Source organism: Sceloporus undulatus, chromosome 1 (genome assembly GCF_019175285.1).
Source record: "Sceloporus undulatus isolate JIND9_A2432 ecotype Alabama chromosome 1, SceUnd_v1.1, whole genome shotgun sequence".
NCBI lineage: Eukaryota > Metazoa > Chordata > Lepidosauria > Squamata > Phrynosomatidae > Sceloporus > Sceloporus undulatus.
In genome coordinates this window covers 222,921,970-222,945,800 of record NC_056522.1, presented here as the reverse complement: position 1 = coordinate 222,945,800, position 23,831 = coordinate 222,921,970, and the positions used below count along the sequence as shown (strand labels likewise).

At 41.0% G+C, this 23,831-nt stretch overlaps 1 protein-coding gene across 3 annotated transcripts in view; it reads left to right on the top strand.

Annotated features, from left to right (window-relative positions):
• Positions 1 to 17,442, top strand: part of MBD5 (methyl-CpG binding domain protein 5) — a 172,277-nt gene extending 154,835 nt beyond the window's left edge. For all 3 annotated transcript variants that reach the window (XM_042446319.1, XM_042446310.1, XM_042446328.1), the window contains 2 exons: positions 13,780 to 13,855; positions 16,903 to 17,442. In XM_042446319.1, coding sequence (XP_042302253.1) covers positions 13,780 to 13,855; positions 16,903 to 16,974 — 148 coding nt within the window. In that variant the 3' untranslated portion in view covers positions 16,975 to 17,442. The remainder of the gene's footprint in view (positions 1 to 13,779; positions 13,856 to 16,902) is intronic.
• The last annotated feature ends 6,389 nt before the right edge of the window (positions 17,443 to 23,831 follow it).

The following is a 23,831-nucleotide window of genomic DNA, read 5'->3' as shown; positions in this document are numbered from 1 at the left end:
ATCGTTATAATGTAAGACAAATGTACAGTACTATACATCGTTGCAATTCCTGATCTTCCTGAGTGCTTTATGTCTCCTGGTCCTATGGAGAACTGGAAGAGACATAACAGTTTTCTGTATTTTACTTATGGCGGGGGTTTCTTCTTGTTCTTGATTTTTTGCCTGGTCTTAATAACTAGCTAAACCAAAGAAGTTCCTCTCAGTTCAGGACCTCATAGCTGCATTTATAACTGGGGGGGGGGGGGGGGAATTAACAACAAATATAAATTTGCTATTATTGACTTACAAAGAGTTCCTTTAATATATAGTATGATAGATGCCAAATAAGATAATAACAATAATTTGGTATTATTATCTGACTAAACAGTTTTTCTTATACTAAACATGATGCCAAAAAGATTACATAATCCATTTAGTGCTCTAGAGGAACTTTAAATTGATAATGGGAGCTATATAATATTTTTTTTCAAATTTACAAAAATTTATGTGGTTTTTTTTCTGGGAAAACAAGAAAAACATTTTCCATGGCTTCAACATTTCTAGAAGGTTTATTCTCTAGTAAGAGCAAGGAGATTCATGCTTTTCTTCTAGAACAATCATGAACTAAAGATAATCAGGTACATTGCGGACCTGGTTAAGAGTTACTTAGAGAAACAGTAAGCATTTCATATGCAGAATCCTACTGTGATCCAGAAGCAGGGTGGATAAAAATCAAGATTTTTTAAAATTAAAATCAAATTTTTTAAAAATTTAAATCAGATTTTTAGAATTAAATGCTGTTGCGGAAAAATCTATCTCAAGATAGTTTTTCTGTTTAAGATACATTATGGTCCAAAGGTTATTCATCATGAAATTGGGATTAGTTTTTTAATTAAGTAACATGAGAATGATATTCATGCAATGTTTAAATTTTTTGGTAAACAAATTCCATTAATCCAAATGAATCCATTAATCCATTCACAGTGTAATGCTCTTCCAGAGTTCCTGTAAGACTATTGGGCAGTTTTTCGATTTAGATAGTAATTCCAAAAGTGGGGGGCGGTACACCCCAGGGGGCAGTGGAACTATCCAGGGGGTGTGAGAGGAAAGAGCAATAGGGGGGCAATGAGGGAATAATACACAGGTGGTGAAGGGGGGGCTCAGTTTAAATGTTTCGTGCACAGAAAGACAAGGGTAACCAACAGCCTTATACCATGGTAGGAATGGTGGTTACAGGAAACTTCTTTTTAGGGTCCCTTAAAACCACCATGAGCCTCCCTTCGTGTAGTGATGTCTCCCCCTCTTCACCTGTTTGTGTAGCTCACTCCGTTAGCCTCATCTTTCACTGGTAAGTTGCCAGCAGTTGGGAATTCAAGGCTTGAGGTGCAGGGCTATTTCTGTGGCTGGAGTGGCACCCATTTTTTGAGACAGACTGATGCTGGAGCAAGGAAGTAGAGAACATGGCAAAGCAGCAGAAGAGCAGTGGCAAAATAGTGTTTCCACATTTTAGATCCTGCTTAAGCTATGTCTGCTTTGCCAGGACTTTGCTCTTGCTTGCTTTCTTCGGACGGCTGAGAGTAGCAGAAGAAACAGGTTTGTGTGTGGCGAAGATGTGTTTTCTGGGTAAAGAGGGGGAATAATATCTGACATTGATCCTGGAAAGAGTCTTTGCCTTGAAGCAGCTCCTATAGAATATTTCTTTCTTTTCCACAACAGTATCAAGTCCAGTCTCTTTAAAACCCACTATCACAAACTGGCTGTGCACCCATCGCCCCCTACAAAGAGGGATTGAGAGTCCTTCCTCACCAAGGTGAAGTTTTTCCCTTTGCATCTGGTCACCTTGGGAGCACAACGAGCACGTTGCTCAGGCCTTGCCTTCTGGCCTTTGCCACAAGCCCAAAGTGTGTGAGAGACTTGTCAGTCACTGTTCAGTCAGCTGATTGGTTTCTGTTCTCAAGGTGACCAGTGCAAATGGAGAAATGACCAAGCAGCAGTTTGAAAGCAACCGAGAAGTCCCTACCTGGCTGGCCTTTACTGTAAGGCTAACACACACGAGAAGCTTCTTGGTTACTGCTCAGCCAGCTGCTCAGTTGTTGCTCCCAAAGTGACGGTGTTCAAAGGAGCAGCAACTATTATTTATCTTTAAATTTGCTAGAACAGCGCACCTAATATGTACAAATTGGCACTGGGGGGCATTAGGACTGATGCCCAAGAGGAAAAGTGGGGAGTGCACAAAATTGTTGGGACCAGCTTCTATGGCAGGGGTGGCAACCTTTTTGAGCCGGGGGCCGGGTTGGTGTCCCTCAACAACCGGGGGGGGCGAAGCCGGGGGGTGGAGCTTCCACCCCGGGGCGGGGCCGCATGCTGGAGGCAGAGCTTCCACCCCCAGGGCCATGCCACCTCCTCTTTGCCGGCCCCTGACGGGCCCCAGCCCGGCGAGGCAGAAAAGAGCCGGCGGACCGCCAGCGCTGGAGGCCTCCCCGTCTTTGCTGGCCCCTGACGCCAGGGCCCCCTGCCGCCATCGGAGCCCTCTGGAGGGCCCCTGCAACGGCAACTGGCCCCCACAGGCCCCTGGGAGGCCAGTTGTCTGTCCCTTGGGCCCCCAGGAGGGTCCCTGCAACGACTGCGGGCCTCCCAGAGGCCCGTTGCCTTTGCTGGGGTCCTCAGGGGGCCCAAGGGACAGAAACTGCCTCCCAGGGGCCCGCTGCGCCACTGGAACCCTCCTGGAGGGACCCTGCAACAGCAACGGGCCTCCCAGGGCCGCTGCCGCCGTTGGAGCCCTCCTGGAGAACCCCGGTGAAGGCAACTGCCTCCCAGGGGCCCCTGCCGCCGCGGAGTCTCCTGGAGAGCCCCAGCGACGGCAACTGGCCCCCCAGGGGCCCGCTGCCGCCGTTGGAGCCTCCTGGAGGACCCTGGTGCAGGCATCGGGCCGCGTGGTAGGGCCTCTGCGAAGGCTCCGTCGAAGGTGACGCATGCCGAGATACCTCGGCCTGCCACCGAGATGGCACGTCCCGCGGCCGCTGCCGGACCTCCTGAGAGCCCCAGCGACGGCAACTGGCCTCCCAGGGGCCCTGCCATCGCAGGAGCCCTCCTAGAGGGCCCACAGCGCAGCAATGGCCTCCCAGGGGCCCGCTGCCGTCGAAGGAGCCCCTGGGGGCCCCGCACGGCAACGGGCTCCAGAGGCCTGTTGCGGCTCCTGGAGCCCCTTTCGAGGCTCCGGAGGACGCAGCGGGCCCCAGAGGCCTGTTGCGGCTCCTGGAGCCCCGTTCGGGGCTCCGGAGGACGCAGCTGGCCTCCCAGAGGCCGTTGCGGCTGCTGAGCCCCGTTTCGAGGCTCCGAGGACCAGCGGGCCTCCCAGAGGCCCGTTGCGGCGCTGTAGCCCCTTTTCGGGGCTCCGGAGGCCGCGAGTGGCGCCGCCATTTTGTCCTCAAAATGGCGCGAAATCTCGCGCGATCTTTTTGGTCGCGCGAGAGTTTGCCGCCATTTTGAAGAGCAAAATGGCGGCGGAAGCCGCCAAAATCGGCGGCGATTTCGGCGGCAAGAGGGAGCGGGGCCGGTGGAAAGGCGCCCGCGGGCCGTATCCGGCCCGCGGCCGGAGTTGCCAACCCATGATCTATGGGATCACACATGATTGGTTTTACATTCCAAATTGTGAATTTATGTCTGCAGAGACATAGTCCTTGTTCTTTTTGCACATCTATATACACAGAATCAACCCTTTATCTTAGTGCTAAGTTTTCACAATATTTAATGACTAGATTGTTGGGAGACTGGAGTAGAATAGATCTGCAGAAAGTGTGAGGACGAAAGGGCAAGCATAAAAAGGAAAGCAAATACAAGAAACCATAAGCTATAATGTTATTCTTTTGTTGAAATTAAACTTTTTAATGGTTATTATTAAGGTAATGATTTTTTTCTTCTTTCCAATAAAGTACAGCAGAAAGTTGTCCAAATTTGAATGTTAATACCTATTAAACTGAATAGTTCATCTCACATAGTTCCTAATTATCTATCTGTGTTGTGTTTCTTAAGTATAACCAATCAGTATTTTATTGATAAACTGTAAACTAATCTGAAAAGTGTGATTCTAAAAAATAAAAACTTTCATCTGGTTGTAAATATTAAGATAAACCAGCAAAAGAATCTTAATAAATATGAGTTGTGTTAGATATATATTAAGCTTATATGAAAAATTCCCTTTTTGGGGGGGGGGGGGATAGGGTTGCCATATTTCTATTTCTATTTTCCCCCAAAACCAGGAAAATATGGCAAAATATAGGACATTCAAGAAAAATGGAGGACATGGCCAACTAAAGGTCAAAAACATTAATAAATTTAATCCTGCCACTTGCTTGCCACTCCAAAAAGTCAGCAAGGGAGGTGGAGATGACGGCAGAAGGGCCTGTACCCACACTGAGCCCTCCTTATCTTCTGGGGTCTTGACCGAGGCCCCAAGCACAGCACCACCTCCTCCAGCCCTGGAGAGGCCTAGCCGACTGCGCTGGGTCTTCTGGCGGCCGCACTGGTTTTTCTGGATCCTCAGTTGAGGCTTCATGCATGGAACTGTCTCCTCCAGCCCGGGGGGGGGGGAGGCTAGCCAGCGATGCCCGTTCTTCTGGGGCCAAGGCCATGAGTACGGTGGTGGCTTCTCCAGCCCTGGGACAGCTTAGCCGGCCATCCTGGGTCTTTTGGGGCTTCAGCCAAGTCCCCAACCACAGAGGCGCCGCCTCCAGCCCTGGGGAGGCTTAGTCAGCCATGCTGGGCCTTCTGGAACCTCAGCCAAGGCCCTGAGCACAGTACTGCCTCCTCCAGCCCCGGGGAGTCCTAGCTGACCGTGCTGGGTGTTCTGGGGAGGAGGCAAGTGGAGGTGCCAAGACCAAGAGCCCATCTTGGAGGAAGAGCAGAGGAGGAGACTTTCTGCCTTGTTCCGGCTACATTTTCACCAGTAGACTGGAGATTGACAAAAGTGGCCTGGAACAAGGCAGGAATCCGGGACTGGAGTGTCAAAAATGCCCAGCCAGGATGGACATTTTTGGGCCCTCCAATCTGGGATTGTCCCGCCAAAAACTGGGAAAAGGCAACCCTGGTAGGATCACATGATTAAAGCGAGTCTATCTGTGTAGTGATTTAAACTATGATTTAAATCAAATTGAAATCACATCCACCCTGTGCAGAAGTGATTGACAGAAGAGCAGAAAATTTTCATAGTAGCCTTACTTGATATGCTACATAGAAATTACCACCTAAGATAGAGGAATACTGTTCACAGAATCTGAACTGTTAATTGGCTATAGTGTGATTCCTGTCTCAAGCATTCAGAATAGGGGAATTGGTGTCCCTCTGGGTCTTAACTGTTAAATGGCAACCCTACTTTCCTTAGCAGTTCAGCTTCAAGAAAGAATCCTACACTTCCCTGCTTAGCTGAACCAACCCAAGCCAGCCTTTCCACAAAGCAGTTTCTTAGGCTCACACCTCTCTGCACTCTACCCCCACCTGCACTTTCTATTCTGCCCTTCTTGTCTCTCCGGTCACCAACCACACTTTTTGTTGAGACCATCCAGCCTCTTCCAACACTGTACAGGCACACAACACTTTGCTAGACTTAGGCTCTCAGGAGCAGTAGTAGCAGCAAGGCTATACCTCTCCACATTGCAAGACTCGGTGTTTAGCTGGATTGTACTGGTGGGAGAAGAGGGAGAGAGGGAAAGGAAGAGGGGATGGAATAAGGGAATCAGGCAGTGAGAGAAACTCCTGAGACCCAACCAGTTTTATTTTATTTTCAATAGAATAAAATTTGTGGTAAGTTAAATAAATAGCTTAAATATGAGTAATTTTTATTTTTATTTTTTTGAGATCTGCCTTATTTTCCCCATAAGTCCGGTTGTTTTTAGAGCACAAATTACTATAATGTGGACTTTTTAGGAACACAACTGTCACACTATAGCAGAACTTACTGTACTTTGTCTATTTATTTAAATCGTTTATATCTTACTGTTTAGCCAAAAAATCTCCAAGTGTGAAAGCAAGACAAACACTGCCTCCATGAGGCTTACCTCTAAAAAGACACGAGTCAAAATGACAGAAGGAGAGGAGAGGAAATCAAAACACAAAAACCAGTCCTTAATGATTCATATTTGTACCCAGCTGTAATGCAGTTGTAATGCTAGTTTAATATCTTGTATCTATACATACAGATATGTTTCAGTCACTTCTGTACATTCTTCTATGTTCTGGTTTATGTCCAGAAAGCCATAAACAGGTTGCAGTTTGAGTCACATGCAGAGAGGCAAAACCATGCAAGGTAGATTTAGCTTCCATCCCACTTGATTCCTTGAAAATATGCCTTTAGTTTTTTCCTATAGGAATAAATGGCAGCCACTCACATATATGAGATAAGATAAAATTCTAAACTTAAGAGGAGGCAAAACCAGTAACCCAGCCACAGGTGACAGAAACACCATGCAAAATATCCCTCCTGAAACCAACTGCAGGTTTTGGAGAGTGGTGTTACATTCCTCCTCCCACCCTTTCTTTCTCTTTTGTGCGCACATAAGCATGTGCATACACACGCACCTGCGTGTCCCAACTAAGAGCTAGTTGAACTGAAAGTAAAAATCCATACCTCCCTTCCAGACCTTTCCTATTCACTTGCCTGCATCACAAGCCAGTCTGTCCTGGTGAAATTCCTTCGTAATCGGAAATAATGGCAATTAGCCAAGCCCTGAAAGTGAGCCAGGCCTGTCCGTAGAGTTTGCCAGGGAACATGAAATTAACATGCTCCATGACAAGCTCATTAGTGTATCCTATTTGTAATTACTTCACTGGAAAGTAGACCACTCCTTTAAATTCACTGTGCAGCTTGTAGAGAGGGAAAATGATACACCTTCACAGATTAAAAAGCAATGAGCAGGTGAGCAATTAAGAGAAGAACCTGCAGAGAGGGCAAAGCAGACAGAAGAGAAGGCAATTATCACCCTTTTCAGTTCAGCTAGGCTAGGCACAAACACCCCTTGCAGTATCACCAAGGCTGGAGAAAAATCGGGCTAAGGCATTTATTACTTATTTAAACACATTTATTAATTACACTGGAGCTATCCTAGAACAACATTATTAAGCTGTACAAATATGCAATTAAATATTTAGCAATGACGATACAACTTTAATTTTGCTCCTTTGAGCATCTCTTTTCTGCATTATATCAGGTGCTTTGGGAAATACTATACCTCCAAAAATGCCGACATTGTTGAGCTGTTCTTACTGTTTTTGAAATAATTTTGCATGTCGCAATTAGATTTAGAGAGAACATGAGTGATTTTATGTCCTGTCTGTGAAATGTAAGGTATTTGATCCCCCACCTCCCACTCATATAGCCAATGTTCCCACATCTTTGTGTCATTGACTTGTATCCCAGTGCCATATGGGACCACATACAGCTATCACATATTGGGAACAGGGCCTTAGTGTACATTCCTGTGAGTGAAGTGGTAGATCAGGAGGAGTTTGCTGTTCTGAATCTAACCTTTATGCCAGCCCTATACCCACTCTTTCTGGCACTCTACTGAATGATGTGGTATTTTCTTTTTCTGATGAGTGAGAGGTCTTTTTAACAGGTTTCTACAACTCAACATAATTCAAAGAGATAGCCATGTTAGTGTGGAATATCAGTATTCAAAGAGATCTTGTAGCATTGGATACTAACTGAGCAAAATACTTTGTAGCGTAAGGTTTCGTAGACTTGGTCTTCCTCAGATGCATGAAGTGAACTGAATCCATTAGGGATTCAGACAAAGAAGACAATTAGTGGCATTCAACTTATCTCTTTAGACCAACACTGTACTCAATATAATTTTAAGGGGAGTGAAAATGCACAAAGTTTATGACCCAAATTGACCAGTGGACAAAGAAAGCTTGCAGTTAAAAGCTTGACAGTAAGCAAGGAGTAGCTTTGTTCCATTAGCATCAGTTTTATACACACATACATACATACGCACATACATACATACATACAGAAATGCTCTTAAGTTATATTTAGGGGTGGGATGGGGTATTGCATCTGTAAAATTGGCAGTTTTCTTTTCCATAAAGCTAACCATGTCACGTTCATCACTTCATAAAAACAAGCCTGTTTGTTAGTAGAAACAAATTCTACTTCTGCATTTTAGAGTGAGATAACATTTTGCACCTGTAATATTTGATCAGGTTACTTCTTCCTTCATTCATTTAATTGCCACGTGGCTTCCGTGTAAACCGGAAGCCACATATAGTGCGTCCGCGTATGGAGTGGGCGCACTATACTTCTTCACCAGAAGCCATTCTTCTTCTACCCTATCTGTATCTTTCTCTTGCCTTAGAGCTGTTAATGTATCTATATCCATTGCTTCCTTTAATTTAATTAATCAATCCTCCTTGGAAGGTAAATGCTGGTTTTTCGAATATTTTGCAAAAGTAATTCTAGCCACTGCTATCATGTATAAAACTGATAGTCTGTACTGTTTTTCTTCCTTTTCATTCATATTATGTGTCGTATTCAATAAGAAAATTATGAACTAAATGGAATCTTTATCTGTAAAATTTCTCTCATCATTTTGTGTATACTTTTCCAATAATTTTGTGTTATTTTACATTTCCACTCCATGTGGTAGAAAGATCCTTGAAGTTTGTTACACTTCCAACAATTCATTTTTCCTGTTCTAATCTGCTTGGTGACAAGTACCAACGATACATCATTTTCATATAGTTTTCTTGTAATTTTGACACCATGTGAATTTATTAGTATTAGTCCAGGATTTTCCCCAAATTTCCAAATCAGTATTGGTGCCAATATCTTGTGCCCATTTTATCACAACGTGTTTGATTGTTTCTTGCTCCAAATCTCTGGCAATCAAAATTTTATTTTTTGAGATATAGCGTGTCCCTTCATCCATAAATATCTTGTCTAGTACATTTTGTAATTGGATTGTTTAAAATTGAAAATTGGTTTCTTTACCTGGCCCATGTACTGGCAGATAATCTAGATTTTTGTGGAGTTACTTTTACTGGCTCACTGTATATGAAGGTGATGTCAGATCCCATGATAGGTTTGCCATAAGTCAGAAACAACTTCAAGGCACACAAGAAGTAGATTTTCTCTCTCTCTCTCTCTCTCTCTCACACACACACACACACACACACACACACACACACATATAATTTATTATTTAAGTTTTTTTAGTTCAGATTTTAACCTGGTTTTCAGGTTATTGCCATCTGGCTTGTGTTTCTTCCAAGGGGTTTTTCCACTCTGTTTTCTTGGCTCAATTATTTAAACAACTTTCTGCTATATGTGCATGCAGCAAAATGAATATTTTTCACAACTGGCAGTGTAAATCTAACTCCTGCCAGTTTCAAGTTCTATCTTTTCCCCCCAGCTATCATTTCTCTTCCTTTGAGTTTCATCCTATTAGACTCTTTTCTCCTCTACAGCTCTGGGTTGCAGTTATCTATAGCCCTCATGGTTCTGCTACCCAGTTCCTCGCAGACTTTGAATCATGGCTGACATTCTTTCTTTCAGATTCAGTCCCCACTCTGATCCTAGGTGACTTTAATATCTACGTTGATGCTTCCAATAACCCTACAACGTATCACTTTAACTCTCTCCTAGCTTCTTTTGGCCTCCAACCACATTCCAACTCTTCAACTCACTCTCTTGGTCACTGTCTTGACCTAGTTCTTGCTGCAAACTGTGCCATTTCTGACTACCTGGCACTTGACTTTCCACTATCTGACCATCATTTAATCTCCTTTGCTCTTACTCATACTCCACCTCCTCGTCATACTGTTCAACGCTATTTTCATGATCTTCAATCTGTTAACTCTAACCATCTTGGTCAGATCCTGGATTCATCTCTCTCTTCCCTAAATCTTGGGGATTCTGCTGACTCAGCAATGGCTTTATTTAACTCCACTCTTTCCTCTACTCTTGACCGCTTTGCCCCTGTCTCTGTATGCACTTCTTCCTCTAAGATTAGGCCTCAGCCCTGGCTTACCCTCATCATCAAGTTTCTCCGGTCCTGCTCTAGAGCGGCCGAACGTCTTTGGAGAAAGTCCAAAAAGTGGTCTGACTTTATCCACTTCAAATTTGTTCTTTCTTCCTTCTCACGCACCCCCTCTCTATGGCTAAACAAACTTATTACAAATCATTGATCTCCGCCAATGTGAGGCGCCCGCAGCGTTTGTTCTCCATCTTCAACACTTTGCTTAAACCTCCCTCTCCTCCTGTCTCTTCATCATTCTCTCCTAATGACTTTGCTAATTATTTCATCTCAAAGATCACCACTATTCAGTCTGAGATAGTCCCTCCCGATTCTTCTTCTGCTCATAATCTTCTAACGCCCTCGCCTAAAAAATTTTCTGTGTTTCCTCCTGCTTCTTTGGATGAACTCTCTACACTTCTGAACTCTTGCAAACCTGCAACCTGTTCTCTTGATCCAATTCCTACTCATCTTCTCATTTCTATAGCTCCCTCTTTTCTGCCCTCGCTTCTCCATTTCTTCAATCTCTCTCTCTCTACAGGCTCCTTCCCGTCGGACTTCAAACATGCTCTCATTTCCCCAATTCTGAAAAAACCTTCTCTTGACCTCTCCTCTTTGTCTAGCTATCGTCCGATTTCTCTTCTCCCCTTTCTTTCTAAGGTTTTGGAACGGGTTGTTTATTCACGCTGTCTTGAGTTTCTTGAAGCCAACTCCATCCTTGATCCCTTTCAGTCTGGTTTCCGCCCAAGACATTCTACAGAGACAGCTCTCACCAAGATCTCGAATGACCTTTTACAGGCCAAGGCTAATGGCCTTTACTCTGTTCTCATCCTTCTCGATTTGTCTGCAGCCTTTGACACCGTTGATCACTGTCTCCTAGTTGACAGTGTTCTCGACTGGTTTAGATCTTATTTGTCTGGCAGATCTTTTGCAGTGGTTGCAGGTGGTCAGACTTCTTCTCCTGTTCCCTTATCTGTTGGAGTTCCCCAGGGCTCTGTTCTGGGTCCCCTTCCGTTTTCTCTCTACACACTGTCCTTAGGTAAACTCATTAGCTCTTTTGGTTTCTCCTACCATCTGTATGCCGATGACACCCAGCTGTATCTTTCCACCCCTGACCTTTCTCCAAGGCTTGAACAGCAAGTTTCGTCTTGCCTCACAGCTGTTTCACAGTGGATGCGCCATCGGTGTTTGAAGCTCAACATGTCCAAGATGGAACTTCTTGTCTTTCCTCCTAAGCCCACCCTTCAACACTCCTTTTCTGTCTCTGTGGACAACATTTCTGTTCAACAGTCTATGCAAGCCGCAGTCTTGGTTTATCTTGATTCTTCTCTGTCGTGTATCCCTCAGATCCAGACCACAGCCAAGGCTTGTAGATCTTTTTGTACAATATTGCCAAAACCGACCTTATCTCTCCGCCTCTTCTGCCAAAATCCTGGTCCATGCCCTAGTGGTCTCAGGACTTGATTACTGTAATGTCCTCCTGGCTGGGCTTCCTCTTCTCACCTCCGTCCTTTAAACTCTGTCCAGCATTCAGCTGCATGCATTATCACATCCGCCCACCGCTCTGACCACATCTCTTCTGTGCTGGCTTCCCTTCACTGGCTCCCCCCCCTTCTGCATTCACTACAAGCTCCTGCTGTTGACATTTAAAGCCCCCATGGACTGGCCCCCCTTACTTATCAGACCTCTTTCTCCTCACCTTCCCACTAGGGCCTCCGTTCTGGTAGTCAAGGTCTGCTGTCCCAGATTTCCTCTGCCCCATCTCGAATTCACCCCTTTTCACTCACGCCCCTCACTCCTGGAACCTTCTTCCCCGCGAGCAAGAGCCATCAGTTCTTTAACCAGCTTCAAAACGGAGTTGAAGACCATCCTGTTCAGAGAAGCGTTCCCAGGCATCCATAATTGTCACTTGCTATTTGATGTTCCTTTGTTGCCTGTTTTATTGAATCATTTCCTGTATTGCTATGTCCTCCCTCCAGTCCATCTCCCCTGATCCAGGCCTCGGAGGTAGAGAAGAATGTTGGCCCTCATCCCCTTCCCCTTCTCCTTTTGTGTTGTGTCTTTTTAGATTGTAAGCCTTAGGGCAGGAACCGTCCAATTAAAAAGATGTATGTACAGCGCTATGTAAATTTACAGCGCTTTATAAATAAAGGTTAATAAATCATAAATAAATTAATTTAAACTTGGCCATTATATACATATAAGTTATGTGCACATAAGAGATTTGTCCTATGTAAGCACTCTAAAGGAATAAATCATCTATGAAACATTCAGCTCCATGAAAGCTTGAAGAGATTGTGTATATTCTGTAATTATACTGAAGGTGGTGGTCACTCCACACAAACCATTCATATTAACCCTCCAGTTACGTATAATGCAAGACGGTGCAAGATACAGATAAACCAAGGCCATTGATAAGTCCCTTACCAGCCTTGATACTTTGTCACATACTGTATATACTCATGTATAAGTCTAGAAATTTTAGTCAAAAATTGACCCCAAAAAACTGGGTCGACTTATCCACGGGTCAAAAAAGGAACCACTCCTCTTTCCTGAATAGAGTGGTGAAAGACGAGAGCTTAGTCTTCCAGGAGCACCTAAAAGAATCACCAACCTCTTCTGCCTGTTCACCATGGCTCCACTTCTGACCTCTTTGAATGCCTGGATTGGAAAGCACAATCACTTATCCCTGCCAGAATTTGTAAGTTCTTGGCATCATTTTCCTTAGCTTCATCTTTTATATTCTTTGTTACATGCCTCCAAGTTTTACCCTCGATTTATCCACAGGTCAAATCAAAATCCATAATTTTAGCCCCAAAACCTGTGCACGACTTATACATGAGGTCGACTTATAGTTGAGTATATATGGTAATTCTGATTGTACAAAGCAAGTTGGAAAGAAAGCTACATGATCCTCTAAAACTTGATGCTTTCTGGAGTGTCCCTGTCTCTGTTTCTCATTTTTCTGTATTGTGAAAACCAGTGCTGTCTTCAAAACATGTTCACTGTTTTAGTAGAAAAAAATTGAATTATGTCATGCTCTAATTTTGATCAAATATTACTGGTTTGTGGCAGTTCATCATTAAAAGCACTATTTTTGCAGCAGGAAAATTAATGGGAGGAAACTACTGGTGGACAGTGAACTTAATCTGTGACTTGAGCATCAAATTGTTAGATTGTTCTATTACTTATGATTATATTTTGGTTGACATTGATGTGGGGACTCTATGGTTTTGGCCTGTATATGCATTGGGCTAGTATTTACTGGCAGATAGGATGCTTTCTGTCTTTTCCTCCCCTCCCCACATCCTGAGAGTCAGTCACATCAACCAAAAGTATATTCAGGAAATTCTCCAGGCCTTGACAGCACATTTTAAAGGAATACAAAAGTGATACCCTGCCCATTATGCTGACAGGAACAGTTCTATCAACCGACTCTTTCCTTTGGATTGAATCCCTGGTGCCCCTTTAGATTTTGTTCTTTTTGAGGGACAGGCCATGGTGGCCAGAATTCAGCTTCAAGTTTGTTTGTTTGTTTTTGTTTGTTTGTTTCATTGTATGCCACCTTTCTCCCAGAAGGGAACCAAGCGAGCTCACAGATAAAAACGTTTTTTAAAAATTACAATAAAATGTATAGTATGCTTGTTTGTTATACATAATAGCATTTAACTCTTGTTAAAAAACTTAATAGAATGGATATTGCTTGAGTTTTCAGTGTATGTTTTGAATAGTGTATTCTACTACAGACAGTAGGGTGTTAGTGTAACACTTTTGCCTATTTTTGTCTTAGAGGTGGGAAGCTAAATAACCATTTAGAAGCTGCTATACATGAGGCCATGAGTGAACTCGACAAAATGTCTGGGAATGTAAGTATCTCTGCAGAAGATGCATGTATTTTAAAAATTTTATTCAACAAAATGATCAGCATTGTACCATAGTTTTTAAATTTGGAATAAAATCCAAAGAATAAAGAGCAGTTAAAATTTCAACATGCACAGAGAATCTAAGAAATTAGTGGTGAAAACAGGAGAGAGAGAGAGAAACACAACCTCACATTCAACTTTTGAAGCTGGTCTTAGCACTGGAATCAATGTCATGTCAACCCCTTACAGTGCAAACCTAGACATGTCTATTCAGAAGTAACTCTTATTGAATGGTATAGGATTTATGCCTAAGTAAGTGAATATAGGATTATAGTTAATCCTAGACCTAGATATGTCTATTCAGAAGTAACTCCTATTGTGTAGTATAGGACGTAGGCCTCAGTAAGTGAATATAGGATTATAGTTATAAAATGCAAGTGGACCTATACCTCTATGTACTAGGGATTACAAATTCATGACTACTAGTCTATCACCAGTGCTATCCTGCCTTTTTTCCATTTCCAGTTTGCATAGTGTGACATGCCTTCCTCTGAAGCTGAGAGAGTGCAGCTGACCAAGACACCAGTGGAATCCTGACCTCCTGAGAGCCAGCTGGACTATGGCTCCAGAGCCAGGATTTGATTCCCAACTGGCCAGAAACCACTAGGTGACCTTGGGCATGTCACATGCTCTCAGCCTCAGGGGAAGGCAATGACAAACCTCTGAATAAATCTTGCCAGGAAAACCCCATTATAGGTTCATCTTAGGGTCGCCAAAACTCAGAAATGACTTGAAGGCACACCACAACAAATCGCAGAGTCCTAGTCCAGCACTCAAATCATTATATGCTACTGGCTCTCAGAATATTTTGCAGACATGACACCAGTCTTAAAGGAGCTGCCCTGGCTACCATTTGGCTTCCTCTGTGAATTCAAGGTGTTTGTGATGGCATTCAAAGAACTAAATGGCTTGGGACTTCAGTACTTGAAGGAACACCTTTTCCATTATATATCTGCACAAGAACTATGATCTGTTTATGAGGCCCATGGCCCACTAATAGGAACTTGAATCCCTATATTAGGAAAAAAGTAGAATTAGGTAGAAAAGAAAAGACATAGTAGTAGTAGTAATAGTAGTAGTAGTCATCATGGAGAGATGTAGGAGTGGGCCTTCTCTGCTGTGGCACCCTGTTTATGGAATGCCCTCTTTTTGGAGGCCTGGTCATTGCCAACTCCAGAATCTTTTATGTGCCAAGTTACAACATAGCATTTTATTAAAGCCTTTGGGTCCTAATCTTAATACTCTTCGAAGCTTACCTATAACATGGATTTAACCATGTTAGCCTTTCTTTGCTTTTTTAACCAGGTGAGGTTTTCGGGCTATGTGGCCATGTTCTGGAAGAGTTTTCTTCCTGACATTTCACCAGCATCTGTGGCTGGCATCTTCAGAGAATGCCAGCCACAGGTGCTGGCACAATGTCAGGAAGAACACTCTTCTAGAACATGGCCACATAGCCCGAAAACCCCACAAAAAACTATGGATGCCGGCCATGAAAGCCTTCGACTCCACATTAACCAGGTGACTTTGTATGCTTTTATCCTGTTTAAGTTCTTCTGTTGTTTTTCTTTAGATTTGTTTTAAAGTATTTATACTTTTTTAACAGTATATCATCCTGCAGTGAAACAGCTCAGGATGGGATAGAAATATTTATGAGTAAGTGGTTCTCATGTCCATAAAAAAAAAGAGAGAGAGAGAAAGAAATGTATCTTCTGGACATGAGAACTGCTCACCCACAACGCTTCCAGCTGGCCCTCATGCAGTCCACCACTGCATCTAGTTGCTGTTTCAGAACTTGCACAGCCACAGACATTGACAGAAAAGTGGAGCTGGCTGTTATAAGCACATTGATGACACTTTGCTCCAAATCTCCTGATGACTAATCCTGATGACTTCATGTAGATATTAAGTAGCATAGGGGACAATATGGTATTATTGTTTGTTTGTTTATTTGTTTTCTTAGCATTATATCCAAATTGTTGTACAAAGAACAATCCTCTGCTGCTCAGAGAACCTCATTCCCTTTATCTTGACTTCCATAAGTTAAAGTATGGGGAGAGATCTTGTAGCATCTTTGAGACTAACTGAAAGAAAGGAATTGGCAGCATGAACTTTTATAGGCTTCTGTCTATTAAAGTATGGACATGTATCTATAAACAGGAGGGGGAAACATAACTGCATTCTTCTAAGTTCAGTTGTACTACAGAACCAAAGTAAACGAGCCTGAACAGTTCTACTCATATGGCAAGTGTGAGGAGCAGACAACCATCTGCCCAACTTAGAAGCTGCACATCTGGGTACATATCATGTCAGCAGCTGCATAGTGATGTCCTTTCCAGAAGCCTGTGGATAAGTTGCAAGGCCAAGGCACCAGCAGAGTGTTGGGCTTTGTGCACTTTCCATTAGTTGTACCCCACCCAGTACACTTTCTACTGGTTTTTCCTGAAGAAGGGCCTGGGGGATAGCTTTGGATTAGGGGTGCCTTTAAGTAGCAGCATCTCAAACTGACAGGCTTCCATTGCAGGGTGAAGAGGAGTTCAGGCAAGTGGTTGAGTCTCATGATTACAGATTTTGGCTTAGCTAGAAGTACAAACCAAACATTGTAGACCCCCGGAGCTAATGATCTGTCACTGTTTTGATGGGAGTCTACCTCTTTTTGTTTATTGAACAACAAGAGCTTGGGATTTCACTGTCATTAAGAGAATGAGTCATCAAGTTCAACCATGCTTCCACCACAATTAAGAAGCTTAAAGTAAGTTGTCAACATTCAGTGAAGTCCACAAAGTTCATTTATAGTATCCTACCCCAAAAACACTGTCCTGCCTTATGCAGAAGGCTTGTAGAGATTACTTGTATGCATGTGATATATATGTTCAGTATATATGAATTGCTTTAGATAAGTAGAGAAATCATTGTGTAAATATACATTATTTAATTACTTTAGCCCCTTCTTATTTAATTCCAATTGTTGCCATTCTGTGGTTGTTTTTCAGGTGCACCAAATTCCACAGGGAGACAGACAGTTGAAGCCTCCAAAACCCAAGAGGAGGAAGATCTCTAGATAACATTGAATGTCTTTGTTACTGGCCTAGTACATATATTTAAAAAAATGCACATAAATATATGATATTATATATTGATAATATCAGTATGGATAGTGTTCCTCACCACAGGGTGCTAAACAAAACAGTGGTACAGTATTCTTATTGGTAAAGGAGACGTCAATCCAGATCTTCAAAAAGTTACAGTGTGTCTATAAAAATCTTTTTTTCTATAATACTAAAATTGTGATTATAAGATTAGAGTCCAAATGTTTCTGCAGTTTTCATTGTGTATACTGTATAGATAAAACAGAATTTCATGATGATATCTGAAATGTAAATAATGTACAATATTGTCATCTACAAGCGTACCTAATGCACACTTTATCTTTTATTGTACAAAAAAATAGTGTACAAAATTCTTTGGTTTCTATTGAGTACACATACAAGAGACTTACCAGTGTAAAGTGATAAATAAAAATACAGCCTAAATGCTTTTATATAATAATGTAAAAGATGCTGTTTTTGTATTTAACAGCAGTGAAAAGGCATGATTATGTAATACCTTAATTATGACATAACACTTCTCGCCACTGAGTGTTCATTTATAGTGTCTGTTTGGAATGAACCTTGCCTGGAAGTACTGTACTCCATTTCAGGTCCCTGTAGGAGAGTGCAACCTTGCAGATTCCTAAAGGGATGTGGGATCACACAGGTCAAATTAAGAAGTCAAAAGCTGCAACTGCTTGTTGCTTTTTTTAAAACTGTAGGTTTTTTATTAAAAATATTTAGATAGAATATTTTAGTCAGTTATTGCTTTAACAGAGTTTCATAGCTACCTGCTTTAAAATCAGAGTCATCATATAATGTTCATTTTGAAACCCTTCAGAGCCTGTATTGGCTACTAGTATGATCTGTTGGTGCAGAGAACGCATTTGTTTTTAATGCGTTAGAGCAATAGTTCAGTTTCAAGAATTGTTTCCATTAACTGTTAACTCTTAAGAGCTTACAGTATAGCAGAATGATATTCCTTGAACTAAGGAAAGGGTTTCGGCTACCACTTTTGTGCTTAGATATTTTTATTTACTTCAGTGGGACTGCATCAGCACTAAAAGGTCAATGAATTGCCTCACATGCTGATACTACTAATACCATTGCCCATTTTAATATACTAGAGGAAAAAGGTGGCTTACTAAAATATTAGTAGCACTGGCCAGGATCCCGAGAACTGCACAACTAGCATTTTGTGTGTGCTTCTTGCCTAGAAGGCTCCTTCCATTCCAATGTGCGGATGACAAACCACTTTTGAACCAGCGGGAATTTCCAAAAACGTTTTCTGATACAGAATGAGAGTTCTTTTTAAACTAAGGGAGGAAGTTTTTTTTAAAAAAAAAATTACCATGCACACCAAAATCTTTGGATGTATGTAATGTAGTTCTTTGGATTCCAGCCAGTGATGTTATCAGTATTATGTAACATATCAGATTTATTTTATTTAATAAGAATTATTTATACCATTAACAGATTCTTATATATAAATATATATATATAAATATATATATATTAATGTGGCAGAAATGTTCAGGTTGAATCTATTAACCAGATTATTTATGTTATGTTGAGTTTGAAAGAAATGTGAAACGTGTATGTTAGAAAGATGATCGTACACTACAGATACACAAACCTAAAGCTGTGAGCCATTCTCAAAATACCAATAGCTGTTAAAGAAATGGTAGTGCAGTGTCATTTTCAGTGTTGGTGCTGCATATGGTGGCAATGGCCTTCCCCTTTCTTCCTGGCATTGTGCAACGTATTCTCAGTTCATCATGCCTGGGCCCAAGATGGAGTCCTTAGGGCCACCTACTACCTCTTCATCTGGGAGCCACCATTTTGTTACACCCTGAAATGTCATTCCTTATAATGGCCTAGTTACCTCTTCTAGCAAAGAGTGCTGGTATTCAGCGTCATCTAAGGCTGATAGCAGTACCAGTATATTGATAACCAAAATGTAGTGCTTACACGAGGAATACACTTTCCCTGTCCAGTTCACCTTCTCAGGGCCCAAGCTCCACTTTCCATGTGAGATGAGCAGCCACACTAGTCCCAGATGACAAGAGATATGAGGGAAGAACACTTCCCCAGTCAGTTCTTCCATGCCAATGCACATAGCACTACCGCTGGGTTAGGTGGTCTGCTCCTATCTCATGCAGACAGTTTTTATTCTTTTTTTCCACACCCCAACCTGATGGAATGCAATTAGCTACACTAAGCTACAGTGGCCTGGAGACAGGAACCCTTCCTTCTGCTGGGTAGGTTCATTTTGTCTTTTGTGTATTGGCAGGGCAGCCTGCCACAATCCTACAAGAAAACTCATGTGAAGTGGTCTTTTGTGTAGTTTAGTTAGCACTTTCTTTCTTTCTTTCTTTCTTCTTTTTTTGTTACAAGTTGAGGTGTTTGTTATGTTTAAAGAGTTGATGTTGTCCATTTTTCGTACCAGCCTGCTTTCTGCTCTCGTCTAAACAGATGTTTCTATTCATGAATACTCATGAGTGTGTGGGTGTGGGTGAGTGGATGTGTGCTTCTATTTAGTTTTTTTAAGTTTGCCTCTCTCTCTCTCTCTCTCTCTCTCTTTTTTTTTTTTTATTTTTTATTTTTTTTGTCCCTGAAATTGAATTTGTATTGACCCACCCTTCTTTTGGCATTCTTAACTAATTAGGTTTGTATTTTTCTCACCAATGTATACTTTACATTAGTAGACTATGTAAAGTATTTTTGTGCACTTGATTTCATTGGTTAATATTGGCATTGATGTGGGTGCTAGGAGTAGCTTGTTTTCAGTCCATACAGATTTTTTTTTCCTCCTCTTTAGAGTTTTTATGGTTTTATGTAAGCAGTTAATGTAAATATTGTGAGCATTACAGGTCATGCAGTGTTGTAACATTTTTAAAAATGTTGCACCTACTTTACAATTAAAAACCTGGTCACTCATACTTGAATTTTGCCCATAGAGCCATTTCTTTCTCTTTGCATTAATGCATAAATTACTTTTTAAAAAAAGGCTCAACCCTTCTTTCTATGATTTTTTTTTTTTGTTTAACAAATCTATATTTTTCTAACAGAAGATTTTAACGTTTAATATTTTTTTGCCCACTTTCTATCTTATGATGAGATACTCCTATATTTAGAGAGTGAGAAAATACCCTCATTTTGGAAAGTGGAATAATTGAATTCTAAGCCTCGGCACAGTTACAGAAATCACAAGTGGGAGAGTGAAGTTGGGCCCCTTAAGATGAATTAGCTTCTCATTAACCTCTCATAGATCAATTAGTGGATGTTTGTGTGGTGTTTTGAGGATATAAAGTGCTAACTATCCTCAGGTGTCTATTTATTTATTTATTCTTGGTGGGTTGTGATAAAATAATATAAAAATTCAAAGAATTATTCTTCTTTCTATAATGGAGCTTTATGAACACCATTTCTATTTATGAACAAAGTTTTAGTTCCTATAACCAATTACTTAGACTGAAAATTGTTGCTGGCACTAACTCTGAAAATAATATCCAAAGGATTGAAAATAATTCATGTCCCATCTCAGTTACAACCACAATCTAGGTCTGGAATTTTGTTTTATAGATTTTATATTTAAATTTACCAGTGCCATTGTGCAGACAACTTGCTAATAATGCAATATTATTGTGGATTCCCTGAATTGAATGGTATAACGTATCATGGTGGACTGAATTACCTTTTATTAGCTACAGTTTGTATTTTGCTACATAGGGTTTTTAATATGAATATTCCAGAAGAGCAGTAGCATAATAATGCTTTTCTATTTTAAAAGAACCCCATTATAGTCTTACTAAGATTTAGATTTTTAAAAAATATCAGTTTTGTAAAATTTGATAAAAATTGTCAATATTATGATTAAATCACACAAAAAAACTCACTGTGATGTTCTCTTCCGGAAAGGGGGCCATGTTTGCACAACACCAGTTTGGGAGGGGTTATTTGTCCCTGGCTTAAAGTGAAGTGTATATTCTATTATTAAGTAACCAAACATTAATGTTGATTTAACTATATTAACCTAAGACAGTATCATTATATAGAAACATTTTGACGCAATCCTCAATTTACATGTTGTATCCAAATTTTGATATTGTTGTCAGCTTATGAAATTTTGTATGCAGTACATCCATTTAGAAATTAGTTTACATGACAAATTACATGTTCTGCTCAGTTTACATGTAGTTAAATTAGGGAGTTACACCTCAGTTAATTAACATCTTGTGTGGGACATGCATCTGTGACGATCGTAGATGTCTGGAAAATGAGTGGATATATTTGAAATACATAAATTAGTATAGACAATCCATTGTATATCCCACATATCTTCATGAAATCTTGAAGAAACTAGTTATATTTAACAGAAGGATTCTCCAAGTAACACAAGAGATTGTGCTTGATCAGAGGAAAGGCCCACCTATCCAACAGTGAACTATTAAGATACCCATGGCAATCTCAAAAGTCTCAAAAGTTTTGAGATACATCCATGTGCCTCCAGCCATCTAGTAAACATAGGCATCTTTGGAGGTTTTATTTTTTGGTATTATCAGTAACACTCATTGACAAGTATTTCCCAAAGATGTTTCACTTTTTTAAAACTAGTGGCCAAGGTGGCATCTTTTGGTGAAGACTTACATGTTATTTGCTGTGGATCAGTTCTGTTAAGTGATATCAACGTACTACTGTTTTAATACTCTGGAAGAGGAAGACATATTCTGGTATAAGAGGACATTCTATTTATTGGAGCTATCTTAATCTTGAAATGACTGGCTGATCCACATCCTATAACCCAAAAGTCCTTAACAATTCTGTCAACTTCTCCAGAAATCAGTGGGTAACCAGAAACTCCAATCCCATTGCCTTGATAGTACTTGCAATATTTTCACCTCAGACGGTTAGTGTCACATGTACCACACAGTTTGTCATTACTCACAGAGAAATAGATGACTACCAGCAACAAAATGAAAACACTTTTAAATTGGTGTGTCCCCATCTGTGGCACTGTTTTACCTTGGTTCTAGTGGAAGAGATAAAAGAATGAAGTCCTCTACAGTGAAATGGATTTAAATCTTTGGGTGGGGGATGCTTTGTCAGGTGAGTTTTATTTGACATCCCAAGAATTTAATGTGTAGGTTTACCCTTCATGAGAAGGAGGACGTCTTAAAGAAGCCTGTGATAAAATATTGGTTAAAGAAAAGCAATATATGCATAATATTTTCAAAGATTTTTCTTCGGTCATATTACTCAGCCATTAATAAACACTTACTCTTTAAATATTAAGGGATACTAATAATTTCATTATCCCTTATTCAGCCGTTGCAAGTTTTTCTCCAAAATAAGAATAATATGCCTTGTTCACTTTTTGTTAGGGATGTTTTACTGTGTCAATTTTGGAAGTTTAGCTATGGAGCTGTCCCAAACATTAAGTAAATTAATATAGCCATATTCTCAAAGCAGTATATGCAACATATACCTCCTGCGGTGTTCCAAGCCAGGCTGAATATTTTCCTGAAGCAGATTACATAACCACAAAGAAGAATTACAGACCACCGGGATTTTTTGAACTAAAACTAAAGGCATACTAAAATTCTAGAACCAGAGTGAATCAGAAATACAGAAGACAAATATCTTTATTTCCATACTGCATAAGCTCTTTGTGATACTTCTTGACATTGTTGGATGATATCAGAAAAACTACAGGTAAGTTATAGCACTCTTAATTATTTGTCTAGAAAGCTGTCATTACTGTTGAAAGGGACCAATTTTTTTACCATTTTCTTATTACTGTTGAGAAGGGATTCAGTATATAATGACCAAAATAGTAAGGCCATTCAGCTGTCCAGTAATATTACATGTCTATTAACCTAGCCTGAGACCAACTCAGCTGAGCTGGCTTGATCTGAATCCCTTAGCAGACATCCTCTAGGCCTCCAAAGCTGAACTCTGGTATCCAGCTGTCTTAATTCCCAGCACTGCTTCCTGTCACAGCCGAATCAGCCCAAATTTTGGCAAGTGCCAAAAATACTGTGCTAGGGGCATATGGTTTGGATGTTGAGTTAGGTTGCTATTATAGTATTACTAGTCTTAATAGTTTAATGTTACCAGGGCTTATTTTATTAATAAATTGATAGGACATGTTTTACATTTTTTCAGTAAATCTTACAAAGGTTTAAATAAAAACAAGAACAGAAAGCAATTCTAAAGCTAGCTGATTTAAGGCACACTAGTATATTATTTGCAGATAACTCCTTATGGAGTTCCTGCAGAATGACATTGGTTGTTAAATCTGAAGGTATTAATGACTGGGTGTGAGACTCAAGCAGTAACCAGTACAGTATGCACCATGTTATAGTTGTGAGTACATTAACTCTAGACGTTTTTGCACCTGATGAGGTAGACTTAAGGGTTCCAAAGATTATGGTACCAACTTCTTTCTCTGAGGGATTGCAAAAAATTGTACCCACTTTGCAGCATTCTTCCCTGGATTCATCCTGTTAGTGCCACAACTACTCAAAATAAACAAGACTCAAACTGTATTGATAGGCACACATTTCTGTGCCCAAATTCAAAGGAGGGAACTTTACATTTCTCTCTATTTGCTCCATTACTGTCAGAAATTTGATGAGGGACAGAGAAGAAAGGGAGGGAGGAGGACTCCGGTTCCTGGACCAGCATCAAGACTAGAGAGGCCTAGAATTTGACTTTGCAATGCCAAAATGTCCTCTGCCCTCTAATCGGCCCTGATCTGACAGCTTCCACCGAACTCCCAAATACTTTATGTATTGGTGTCCTATTTCATCACTTATGAAGATGGGGGT